Source organism: Sciurus vulgaris, assembly GCF_902686455.1.
Source record: "Sciurus vulgaris genome assembly, chromosome: 13".
NCBI lineage: Eukaryota > Metazoa > Chordata > Mammalia > Rodentia > Sciuridae > Sciurus > Sciurus vulgaris.
This window is the reverse complement of record NC_136474.1, coordinates 76,918,469-76,932,259: the sequence shown is the minus strand read 5'-3', so window position 1 is coordinate 76,932,259 and position 13,791 is coordinate 76,918,469. Positions and strand designations below refer to the sequence as shown.

Below are 13,791 nucleotides of genomic sequence, written 5' to 3'. Positions count from 1 at the left end.
CAAAATCTACACAACAAAAATAGGTTTAATTCTAGAGTCTTGCTAACTGTACACAACATTTCCCAACCTTTGCCCATTAGATACCCTGCAAAGCCCTGTAGTTGACAACTGTTTAACTTTGTTTAATGAAGCATTTTTCAAACTGGGGTGGCTGTTGAGGAATTTTTGTTTGTTTGCCTTTCCTTGCCTCACCCCCCACTTTCACTTTTGTAAGGAATATCTAGTAATAAAAAACAAATTGACTGAACAGGAAGTTTTGCTCCTCCTTTTGACTGGATTTCTCTCTTAATTGTGTAATTCCAGGATCTTGAACTTTGTCCACTGTACTCACACTGAACCTTTACCCACAACGAGTTTCGGGGAGAGTAACTACCAAAACATTTATTACGATTTAGAGCATTTCGTCATGTCTTAATTGCAGCGCAGTTAAAACTGCATGCATAGTAACAGCTTTTCTGAACAAGAGTATTGATTAAAAGAGAAAGAAGGCTTGGAGTCAGAGGATTGTGTACAAAAGATTTTTTTTTTTTGTCTCAAGAATGCTATCTCAGTCCATCTGTACTACTTTAGCAAAATGTCATAAAATGAGTAGCATACAAGCAACAGGCATTTATCTCTGACAGTTCTGGAGGCTGGAGTTCAAAATCACGGGTTTTGCGTTCTAGTGAGGGCACTTTTCTGAATGGCAGGTGTGACCTTTCACATGGCAGAAAGGGTCAACTAACTCTCTGAGATCCCTTTTATAAGGTTTTTATTCCCAACCATGAGGCTCTGCCCTAATGATCAAATCTTATCCCAAAAGCCCCATCTTCTAATACCTTCACCTTCAGGATAGGATTTCAATACATGAATTTGGGGGACTAGACATCCAGACCAAAGCATTTACAACATGACTTTCTGCCACACACTGAAACTCAATATTTAGTATGAAAACCCAAAATCAAGTCTGAAAGAGAAAAATGTACGTTTGTCACATTTTTATTAAATGCTTAATCCATGTCAATTGGTATTTTGGAGATGAGGAAATGATTAAGATACAACCTCTCCTTTTGAGAAATCAACTTGAATTATATGTAATTACAATTCTCGGTATGAATATCTTTGGAAACTGCCTACCCAATGTGTTGTTAGTAGAATTATAAGGAATTATGGAAGTATCAAGATGAGACAGGGTCACCTCATGGGTGAATGTGATGTCAGATGTAAAGATTGAGTCAGGAGCATCCAAGGCTCAGTGTTAGTTTAAGAGGGCAACAAAGCAGGAAAAAAAAACAGCCTTTGTGACATAAAACATTTCACTCATGTATCTGATGACCTTATGTTGCCTTTAGAAGTTCCTACACATGGCCTTCCAACTAGCCTGCTCCTATGAAAGTGGCATATCTCACCCCACACACATACCCACAAAATTTTTTAATTTAATAAAAAATAATAATTCTATTAAAAAGTGAACAAAGGATCTGAATACACATTTCTCCAAGAAAGACACACAAATGGCAAAGAAATCGTTGGCAAGATGATCCAACATGGAAAAGCAAATCAAAACCACAGTGAATTATCGCACACACAGTAGGATGGCTAGAAACACTGTTAGCAGATACAGGCCTTAGCAAAGAGGTAGAAAAACAGCAACACTCACACACTGCTGGTGTGAATAGAAAATGACATAACTATTTTGTAAAAGTAGTCCTTGAATCATTAAACAGAATTACTATATATACCAGAATTTCTATTATAGGGTATACACCCAAGAGAATTGAAAATACACATCCACACAAAAGTGTGTACACAAGTGTGTATAACATCACTATTCATCATGGCCAAAATGGGAAGGTATTCCAAATGCCATCAGTTGATGAATGGGTAAACAAAATATAGTATGTCCATACAATCAAATATTAATTGGCCATAAAATGAAATGAAGTATTTATTAAGACATGTTACAAGAATGAACCTTGAAAACACGATGCTAATGAAATCAGCTGCCATAGAAGAACATGTATTCTATGATTCCATTCATATGAAATTTCCAGAATAGGCAAGTCTACAGGGACAAAGTAGAAAAGTGCTTGCATAGAACTGGAAGACTAGTAGAGGAGAGAAAAGGAGGTAGGGGTGCATGGGATGTTCTTCTGAGGTGATAAAGGTGTTTGTCAGGGTAATGAGAAAGTGTCACACACAACTGCGATCAGACCAAAAATCATTAAATGGTCCACTTTAAAACCAAAATGGCCTGGAATTTGAATTCTATCTTTAAAAAGTTGTTTTACTTGTTTTTTAAGAAAAGCATTAGGTAGAGAAAATTCATGGACTGTCAATACACATCTTTTGAGTGAGTGAATAAATGAAGCAGTTAACTTATAGGTAGAAGTTCCAAAGCTTTAAAATAAGTCTGCCACTTCAGTTTAGGTTTTTCAAGTGGCTGCTCTTTGCCCTTAGGTACACTGCCACCAAGCGGTGGTGGAAGCTTTGGTCTTGTATGATTTGAGGTGAGGGAAGTTAAGGTATACTCTGAAAATTACCTGCGCAAATATACCAGATTTGTAGTATTAAAAATATTGATAAAAATTTACCTGTGTATAAATACTGAAATGTTTTACACACAGATAAACTCAATAATAAGTGGGAAAACAGGACTTAATAAGTATATTGAGAAATAACTAGGAAGAATTTACTTCCTAGTCTTTGAAAATTGGCAGGCAAGACCGATGCTAACTCTTGCTATCTTGGATTAAAATACTCCTGTCTAAATTAGCCTGAGTCTCAGGACACAGGCTACTTCTCTCTGGGATAATGTGTAGCTCTGGTACTTCAGGACAACTTTGGCAGGAAATGCCCTTTGGAGCAGCTTCCCCCCACTGGCAGCGGTTTTCCTCTTTCCCAGCCACAGATGGTCAATTCTCCTTGCTTAGATTGTTAGGGCTAATTAAAATCATATCCTTAGATTGCCTTTTTAATGCTCTGAATTAGTATATAGTATCTGCCTTTCCCTCTGGGGCCTTTTCTTCCTCTCTCATCTAAGAAAGAAAAAAAAACTTAGATTCATAACCATCTCAAGGATAAATGCAAAACACTATCCAAATTGCATTTTCTAACACATGAGGGAAAGAGAGTAGAGAGCCCATCACACAGGCCCTAAAATAAGTATTTGTGCAGTCAATCAACAAGTGCCACCCCCAATCCAACTAGTATTTCCATAACCAGCTTTACCTGGCAAATATAGTAACAAATTATTTGTTATTAACAGCCTAAAACAATGTTCTCCTTTTAATCCATATATAAGTTCCAATAGAATCTTTTACACATTATTTGTGGCAGAACTTTTGCATACTCTTGTGACAATCATGACCTCAGTTCAAAAAAGTAAGAAAGATAAGAAATCTTTACAGTGATGGGAGGAAGGAGCTCACGAATTATTTTAATTTTTGTTCTTGATTTAATTCTACCCTGTGTGACTGGAACCTATATTTGGGATTACATCCCTATATAGAAAAGGCTTAGCTAATTTCAGTATTATCCATTTAGTAATTAACTTGTGAAGGATAATCAATATAAACTTACCTAATGCTCTTCTTTTATGACTATGACTATTAAATGCATATGAGTGTGTGGGGGCCTCTTAGTAAGAGCAATTATAGATACACATGAAATTTAAAGACTACTACTTACGCAGAGGTAGTGATGTTGTAAATTCAGGAAAACTCCATTCAAACTAAGAGTTACGCATAGTAATAGAAAATAAATATTATCTTAATATTTTATGATACTATTTCCCATTTATGGCTATGAGACTAAGGCTAACACCCAACATTGGTGAGTAAATAAATATAGGAGGAGAATGAACAACTGGAATCATGGGAGATAAGCTGCTGCTTCTCCAAAGGTCTGGGTCAGCTCTCCCACTCTTGGCCAATTGCACATGCTCAGAAAGTAGCAGATAATATTGCATATTCTTCAGCAAAAAAATTATAACACTAAAGTATATTCAACTAACAATAATAAAAAGGCATACCAATTTTGAATTAGCATGTTTCTCTCTATTCCCAGATATATATGAGAGTTGAATATGGTATATAAAGATATTCATTCCTGTGTATAGAAAATTTATAAGGCATATATAAGAATCGAGTTAGACAGGAAAAAACAACTTCTTCAGAGTCAAGAGTATATTTACTGTTCAAATTGGCATAATTTATAATATCCAAACTATAAATAGTACTTCATACTTAGTTATTATTAAATGAGTAGATGGTGTTGGTATTGAAGAAAAAAAGGGGACATCAAATTTACAAGGACTTTGGAATTATTTAAAAATCTATTATGTCAACAGGACATTATTTTTGATCCAATGCTACAAAGGATATTTTTTTTCCATCTACCTGGAAATCTAAGATTGTTTTTACTACCAATATGTAAGCAATGTTGATAATGTTTTTCTCCATTGTCACTTCTTTAAAAAAAAGAACTAATCAAAAAATATTTTTAGGGCATAGAAAGCATCTCATATAGTGCACAGAACAACTTTTACTTTATGGTTGTTTTAGTCTTCTCTGCCGGTCAACAAAATACCACAGGCTGAGTGGCTCAGACAACAGAAATTTTTCTCATAGTCTGGAGGCTGGAAGATCAAGGGTGAGGTGCAGCAGGATGGGTTTCGACTGAGGCCTCCCTCTCTTCTCAGTGTGCAGATGGCCTATTCTCCATGCAGCAGCATGGAGACAGAATGCTCTGGTGTCATTTCTTTCTGGTAAGGATATTATTCTGAGCAGGTAGCCTTATAAACTGATGTAACCTTGAGCATCTCATAAAGGCCATATCTCCACATTTAGTCACACTGAGCTTAATCAACAAATTGTAAGAGGAGACAATTCAGATCATAAGGGTGATGCACAAAGAAATCATGACTATAAAATATTGTGATAGAAAGATAACATGTTTTATGCACAAATGCATTGCCTATGTTTAAAACTTGGATGAACCAGAGAACAAACCAAGGATTGAGTTACAAAGATAAACAAATCATGACTTCTGTTTTTCAGTATCTTCCTATCTAGCTGGGGGGAAAAACATGAACAGCAGGGTAAAGCAGCACAGAGGAAAGCAAAAATATAAAATGCTTCACAAATGGATATCACCCTTCTGCCACAATCCTAATTTTTGGTCTGTGTCTGGAGATTACTGCCAATAATATTTCTACGCATCATTTGGACATCATTATAATGATCCTGCATGATTTGTGGGAACTAGGAAAGGACCAGTTGTTGCTACGTACATTTTGTAGATGAAGAAAATTGGGTCTGGAGAGTGTGCAAGGGATGTTTTTTAACATTTGTGCTGTTTATTTGTGTTTTGGGTTGGTCTGTTTAATTTTTGCAACTAGGCTTTAGGCTTCTTGTTAGAACTTGAAGACACCTTATATATTTTATATCCCAGAACTCTCAAAACTGTGCCTTGCAATTCTAAATCTTTTTCTTTCCCTTCCCAATTCTCATCCCCAACCACCAAGTTCTATAAGGAAATAATTATTGTTTGATGAATGAAGGAACTGAGGATTACATAATGGACAAGACAAAACAGCTAGTAAGTTACAACTTAAAAACTTCCATGCTTGTCTCTTGCCTTTAAGATGAAATCTAAGCTGACTGGAGGAATACTCAGGACCTACTCGTTTTCCAGTCCAGGATCAGACTCCCTCGCACCCATGATCTGCAGTCACATGGACTCACTTCCTCTTTCCATCCCATGCTTATCTCCAAACCTCACACACTTCCTTCTCCCCAGAATCCTAATGCCTCCAACTCCTCTTCTCTCATCTTTGTTGCATGTTTGTTGAGAGCTCCTTGCTGCCGCCTCTTTCCACATAGTTCCTTCACTCTTTGGGTAATTGCCCGATTCTTGTCTTATCACCTAACTTTGTGTCCTGGAGCTGCATCATATTTAGTTCCATGCCCAGACTCCTTGTTATAATGTTCGGCACTTAAGAGGAAATCAGTTACTGGTGGCTGGTTTACTAAGAACACTGATTCAGTTGTATATCTAGGACTGAAACTTGGACTGTGAGCTCACTATGTAGTCACCATCTTTATTTTTATGCAGGTGTTGCTTCAGCAGAAAGTAAGCTATTGTTGTGGATTTTTCTACCATTCTAAGCCACAGAGTGATGGTTTTTATCAGGGGTATTTAACATCCCCCATAAATCATCTCTTGTCCTACCTCACTTGTATGATGTTTCTAAATATTTCTGAATAGCTTGGTAATATTTTTATTTTCAGAATGAATACATTATTTAGTGGTTAAGATATTATATGCATACACACTTTAAATAATATATAAATGGGTTTTGAAGATATATTTTCTTAGAAATATACAATGGGTGTATCATGTATAAATATGCATTATGTGTATTTACATATACATGCAGTGATATTTCAGCCAATTATAGACTGCAGATATCATGATGGTACCATGAGATTATAATGAAACCTAAAAGTTCCTTTCACCTAGTTGGGTTGCAGCTGTTGCAGGAACTTAACTCCTTACTCAGATGATTGTGATGATGCTGGTGTAAGAAGCCTACTGGGCTACTGTAATAAAGAATACAACCCATACAATTATGTACAGTATATAATTCTTGGTAATAGTAATAAATAATGATGTTACCGGTTTGTGTGTTTAATATTTTTATTGTTATTTTAGACTGTATTCTTTTTACTTGGAAAGTATACCATAAAGAGTACACAATGTTACATAGGGTACTGTCTCATGTATTTTGTATCTACCACAAGGAATCAAGAGACCACATGAAGTGATCGACCTACCACCTCAGGCTTGGGTAATTCGTCTCAATGTGTGCACAACAATTAAATCACCTAATGAAATTTCTCAGAAGGCATCCCCATCACTGAGTGGTGCATGACTATAAATTACAATGTAACTTAGTGTGAATGTGCTGTCATCTGACTTACAGAACATTTCTGTGAAAGGTGGGGGCACACTTCACCCTCCTTAAAACATTCCAAAAAAATGACCTGTAGGTTGTTTCCTTTAAGGAAAAGGCACACAACTGCCTCAAATAACTTCTTCTTAAGGCACTTTCCTGGGAGAAGTCTAAACCCAAGTATCATGTGAAGTGGTATGAGATACTCATAAAGAGGACATAGACAATGCTTAGATTTGGTTTCATGTTCTCCATTTTTTGCAAAAGGCTAATGTAGCAAACTTAAGTGCATCCTACAAAACCAGTTTATACCAACCCTAGCCAATATTTCTCTAGAATTTTGATAAGGAAAATACTTGAGAAAATCTACATCATAGGTGAATTATTAATGGCATTTTTTAAAAAATTTATATATAGTGCTTTAAAGGTAATTCTAGAATCCTTTTCAAAATATTCAAAAATCTTTCATTTCTCACTGGTGTTAGACCTGATGGCTTTCAATGAGTGACTCTTCCACCCATTTCCTTCTTCATGTATATGAACAGTGCACAGGGCCCATACAAAGTCAGACACTGCATTGATGAAAGATTAAATACCTTTTTAAAGTATGCATTTCTATATTGATCCAGAAACAGAATCAATCCAGATATAAAACAGTAGCAGATCTTTTTAATGTTATTGAGGCTTGTCTTTTTGTGTGTTTGGAGATGTGCATGTAGGTCAGGATGCACAATGCAGAAGATGGATGTATTTTCCCAATTATAATCAGATTATAATTATTGAGCCAGACAGCAGACACTCTGAAAATATGAATGGACAAAATGTCATTATTTACTTCTCTTTTAAAAAAATAGGTTTAAAGAATGGATAATTATGGTACTTGAGATTTAAACAAAATATAAGCTGGTTACAATCTTCAGACAGCTTTCCTGGGTACCCTTCTTATCAGGACCCTTCCTGACCTTGCTGTTGAGGTTCTGCCTTCTCGAGAAGAGATTATCAACTCTGCTTGTCTTCACAGGTCCCAGGCTTACATGCAATATGCAATATATCTCATTTATATTTTATTTATTTTAAACAAGGTTGTCACTTATCTAGTACAAATTTCTCCAGATGGTTTAATGATTATGAAGATTTTAATTTCCATTTTATAAGAAGGTAATGTAAATGCTAGCTTTCAAATTATATTTAATGTATACTGACTTATTGAAATTGCTGTAAGGGACAACAACATTCCTCTTTATCTTCTTTTATATAAAATGATGCTCTATTTGAAGTCTGTGTTCATGAAGGTTCACATTGAAAGCCAGCCTAAGTGCAAGAGAAGGACCACAGGTTCAAAGGCAAAACAAGAATCTGATAAAATGCATGATTAAAATTTTATAAGGATAAGCTTAGACTTCTTGTGGGATTTTATGTTATGAAAAATATAAATATGCTTAAATTTTTTAAAGTTATGAAAAATAAATTTGAATAACATTGATAGTGAAGTTATTTTCATTGTGTACTTTCTAAAAAAGTAATAAATCCTATTTTCCAAATAAATTCAGTTCATACAGTGACCCTAAATGTACATTAGAATAGTCAAAGGTATATCAAAGATTTTATTATATCGACATTCATGTTTAGAGCCAGGATAAAACAGTTACAACAGTATTCCAATGACCTTCTGAATTAAATCAAGCTTTCTAGAGTAGTTATTAATCTTACAAGGTCTATGGGAGATGTTTGAAATGTATATATACCTAGTTACCAAGATGATTTTTTAAAAAACAGAAAGGAAAACACTAAGACCACGAAGATCCAAGATGTAAACGTGGCTCTATCTAGTTCCTAAAAAATTTGTAATACTTCTAATTTACACATTCACTATGTAACATATATCCAGATTTGTGGATGGAGTGTCCATTTAGGACAAAAACAGAACTCTAAAGGTGACAAAACTGGCAGTCATGGGGAGAGAGACCTGGCTGAATATTCTACATGTATACATAGAGCACACACACAACAGTTACTGTTCCTTCTATATAAGAAGTTCCAGCAAATCAATGAAATAAAGATGAATGTTTTAGTAAGTGTGTAAATGTTAAGAAGACAGCAAATTCACAAGATAGAAATGCAAATTCCAGTGAGACTATAAAAGAAAATTTTAATTTAATAAAGATCCAAATTATTACAAGGAGACTCCAGTTATAAAATTGTTAGATTAAAAAAAAAAATTCTGGGGAGAAGTGTACTCTTTTGACAAGAGGCAAATTCTGGCATTGGTATACAGACCTCCAGGTTATTTTTCCTTAAAATATAAGCAAATAAATGAGAAAAATATTAAGAATATTAAGAGATTAAGAGATTAAGAATATAAAGATATTAAGAATGATTGTTTTGTTTTTAAATAAAATTTAGAAACACAATAATGTTTGACAACTGAAAACCTGGAGAACATAAATATATATATATAGACACACAGAGAGAAAGATACTGTAATCGATCCTTAAGTGAAAACACTGTAATGATATATACCTCATCTATATGGAGAAAATTTGTGCTGTTTGAGTGAGTGAGTGAGTGTGTGTGTTTCTGAATTTTCCAGGATTATGTGTGAGTTTTATCATCTTGATATTTTTCTAAATATTTTGATTTTCATTCTTTACCTTTTAAAGTCATAAGCATGTTTTGTTTCCATATCTTCCTGTTTATTTTTCTGATTATAGAAATGACACACAGCTTTGCAAAGTTATAAGCTACTGTTTAAAAACAAGCAATATTTGATACCAAATATACTTTTTCTCTTTTTGTTCATAGATGGTATGACAATTGTTTGAGTCTCATTTTCAAAGACAGTTTTATTTCTTTCTTCATTGTCTCTTTACCAACCTTTCTGCTAGGTTTTTAGCATATGTTATTTTATTTAATGTGACTAACAAACAATTATTAGCCAAACTGAAATGTAAGAATCATCATTTTTTGTGCATCACAAAAACCTGCCTCATTTTATACTTGTTTGAAATAAAGATGAATGAGAAGTGTAGGGATCAGGCAGACAGAAGAGTGCAGGCCTGAGACTCTGGGGTCAGACTGCCTGAATTTGAGCCCTGAGTCTTCTCTTGAGATGTTTATTTATCTTTCTGAGCAGAAATGCTCTCATTCATAAAGCAGGGTTGACTTTAATTAACACTTCATGTTGGGGTGGGGATGGTAAATATTTCTTCCTCAGTATGACATTTTCTTCCATGCAGAGGGGGCTCCTTTAGGAAAGAACTCCTGCTTCCCATACCCCTCCTCAATTCTCCCCCTTACCTGGAAGTCAGAGAGGTTGGCTTAGATAAAAGACACAAGTGCCCATCAGATGGGTAGTTTAAAGGCATCCCTTCCACCTCCTCTTCTCTCTGTGGAACGTAACTGACCAAAGAGAACTACTGCCCACCAGGGCCATTGGTCTCTGGTCAGTGAACGTCACGTTGACACATCCCCACCACCACTGACCAGATGAACATGCTTTTCTCATGCAGAAAGGAATCACATGCCCAGTGGCAACATTTAAAAAAAATAAAGGTGATATTTGAGTCACTATATGTCATACTCTTTTTCTTATTTCTCAAATGGTACAGAATTATTAGAGTAAATAGAAGCATTACTATTTAATAGTTTCCAACTTCATAACCCCCAAAGGCTAATGTGAAAAGCACATATCTCACACTGTTTGTACTAAATAAATGCCACTTCTTGTGTATATGGTGTGTTTATATACAAGCATACATATAAACACATGTCCATAGGTATGTACCTGTTTATATATATATGTGCATATGCTTACAGTTTTAAATATATCGAATACTATATAGTTTGAAATAACTTGTATAGTTCATAAAGAAAAAAATGCCAATATGTATGCACAAATGTGTGTACATAGATGTATATCTTGGCTAATTTAGTTCATCATCAAAAATCAGTATTGAGAAACATGTGACTGGAGTATCAATGAAGACTTATATTGTGTATTAATTTGATGCAAAATTTGACCTCATGTATTTGCAAGTAAAAATTTAATTATGTCAGTGTAAACTCCATCTCATTCTATAACCACATTTGCATTATGATCATTAATCCACATTACAAGATCATTTCTATGATAACCATTTAGTGTTAGTGTATTTTGACATTACAAATATGAAAGTTCTTGACTTTCTTTCATTTATTAAGCTATAAAATATGATTAAATAGTCATCATTTTAAAGACAGCTGATACTTTAGTTAAAATAATGTTACCTCTAAATCCAAAGAACTAAAGTCTTTTGCCCATTCTTAGTTTAATATTTATGGCTTAAGGAAGGAAAAATCAACTCTACTGCATAAACCATTATATATATATATATATATATATATATAATTTTATTTAATTATATAATATATATATAATTGTTATTATCCAGTCCACAGTTAAAAGTGTTTTGTGAATGAATTTCAAAGCCATGATGGAAGAAGGATAGCATATTAATATTATGATACAGGTAAGCATATATAATCAGCATATGATATCTTTTTATTTCTGCTAAAGCCTGTGATTCCCCTGAATTCTTTAAAAGGAAAATGTTGTATCCCAAAGGGAGAAAACATAGTCAACAATTTTTATTTTTAGAGGAAAACAGAAAGTAAAATCAAAATGTTAAGGCTCTTTCTTCAATCTATTTAATTCAAATGGAACTGGATAAAAGAAATCTGGAGCACATGATAAAATTTGGATTTGCTTGAGTACCTACTATATGTAAGAATTATTGATTTATAAAGAGACACAGATGACCCTAACTTTCTGAATAACATGAAATTATCCATGCACCTTTAATTTCTTTAAATTATATTCTTATTGTGCATGCTTTCCTTACTTATATTAGATTTTAGTGATCCATTTCAAACAAAACACCTGCAGTATTTCCATGTAACTAAAACAATCTTACCAAAACCATGAATTTAATGTCACAGACCCTGTCATCTCAAATGACATTTGCTTTTTCCACTAAGGCATATTTATGAACATTTTTTTCTCATATTCTTCTTCATGTATTTTCCCCAGACATGATATTTTGGAATCTTTTACTTGTTATTCAACACATCTGTCAAATAGTAATTTGGGGTAGTTTTCAGCTTATCACTAGAATAATTAGCCTAAAGAGTAATATATTTGCTTTTAATCAATGAGCAAGTGTTCCACTCAGTATTCAATCCCTGTGCAATTAATCAAAGCAGAGCAAGGACACGTGGGGTACTGGGACTTTGCGATTTCACCCTAACAAACATAGGAAGCAATCATTGGTAAGCCTTTTAAATGTCCTGGTGATGTATTTTCAAGAGTACAATGTAAACTCATCCGCAGTCATTGACTTACCCAAGACTGTGAGCTCTGCAGAGGCACTAATGTTCTCATTTTTATATGTGACAACACAGGTGTATGTTCCACTGTCGTCATCTGTCACGTTGGAGATCAGCAAGTTGCTTCCACCCAATAAAGAATATTTTTTAGACCTGTAAGACAACAGGCATATATAATCGAACAGTAAATTAACACACGTTTACAGGCGAGGTATTCAAAGGTTTAAATGAACTTTGCAAAAAAGCATATATGGAATTGAAAGGAAATCCTCTATCAGAGGGGCTCAATAATGTCTCATGTATCGACCTAAAATTAATTCAAAGGAAACTATTCCCACTGGAAGACTGCATGCAGTAATCAAAGAGATGAAACAGGAATAACTTCGGTGCTAAAAAGAAACTTACAGATAATCTAGTCTATTTCTCTCATTTTAAATTTGTGGGCCTCAGGATCCAAAGAAGTGATTCTCCCAGAGTGGAAGGCAATGGTCCATGCCATGACGTCCAATTCAGGGATCTTGCACGGTCCCACAACCTACACTAAACCAAAACCAAATATATGCAAACAGCACGTGTCTACTGAGGCTGTCACATTTCCTGCAAGCCTTAATGATCCTAGAAAAGTTGTGACATCATACTGTTGTTATCTAAGTACATATTTAAGGTGGATGAATTTAAAGATTAATATATGATCTATGGACCTATCTCGTCATAGGAAATAAATGTGTTAAAAAGGAGTATACCAATCCTCCCAATCAATGAAATTAATTTCTTAAGTGAGATCTATTTAATCAAAACGTTTCAGAATAAGTATTCCATCATATGAAGGGCTTATTTTCTAACTCTATCTTATTATTAATGTTCCAGTAATTCAAGACCAGCCATATTCTCCTGTCTTACCTTAAATATTTGTTATAGCTGAGATAGTCATGGACATAACTGGAGCTAAAAGGAATTGTTCAGATGTTGCAATGATACGCCACATATTGAATTCAGGAATTTTTGGTTACTTTACTCCCCTTATCTTTATTGAGGTATAATTGAAAAAAGTGTATATATTTATAGCATGCGATGTGATGTTTTATGGATAAAGTGTGAAATATGTGTGTGCACATAGACAAATGTGTATATATACATATAAACAAAGTGAGAGAATGAACATCAAGCTAATTAACCTAAATATCACCTCACATAGTGATATTCTATGCATGTATGTGCTGAGAATATTTAAGTTCTACCTCTCTATTCCACTTCCTTAAAATAAGATCATCCAGATGCCTCTTAGGTGGGGCCACCTCAATTACCAATTTCCTTTCAGAATTGATCTTATGGATTTTGGCTGTTTACCCCACGATCTCAAGTCAGTGGTTAGGATGCCATTGATATACTGTACCATGCTGAAATATGGAAAAATTTCCAATTATCATGAGAAACCTATCATTTCTAGGCATTCATATCAAATTGGAGAAAAATAAACAATAATGCATACT

At 34.3% G+C, this 13,791-nt stretch overlaps 1 protein-coding gene across 2 annotated transcripts in view; it reads right to left on the bottom strand.

Moving 5' to 3' along the window:
• The window catches only part of DCC (DCC netrin 1 receptor), a 1,229,995-nt gene that overhangs the window by 665,477 nt on the left and 550,727 nt on the right, over window positions 1–13,791 (bottom strand). For both annotated transcript variants that reach the window (XM_079109018.1, XM_079109019.1), the window contains exon 5: window positions 12,318–12,454. In XM_079109018.1, the coding sequence (XP_078965144.1) occupies window positions 12,318–12,454 (137 nt within the window). The remainder of the gene's footprint in view (window positions 1–12,317; window positions 12,455–13,791) is intronic.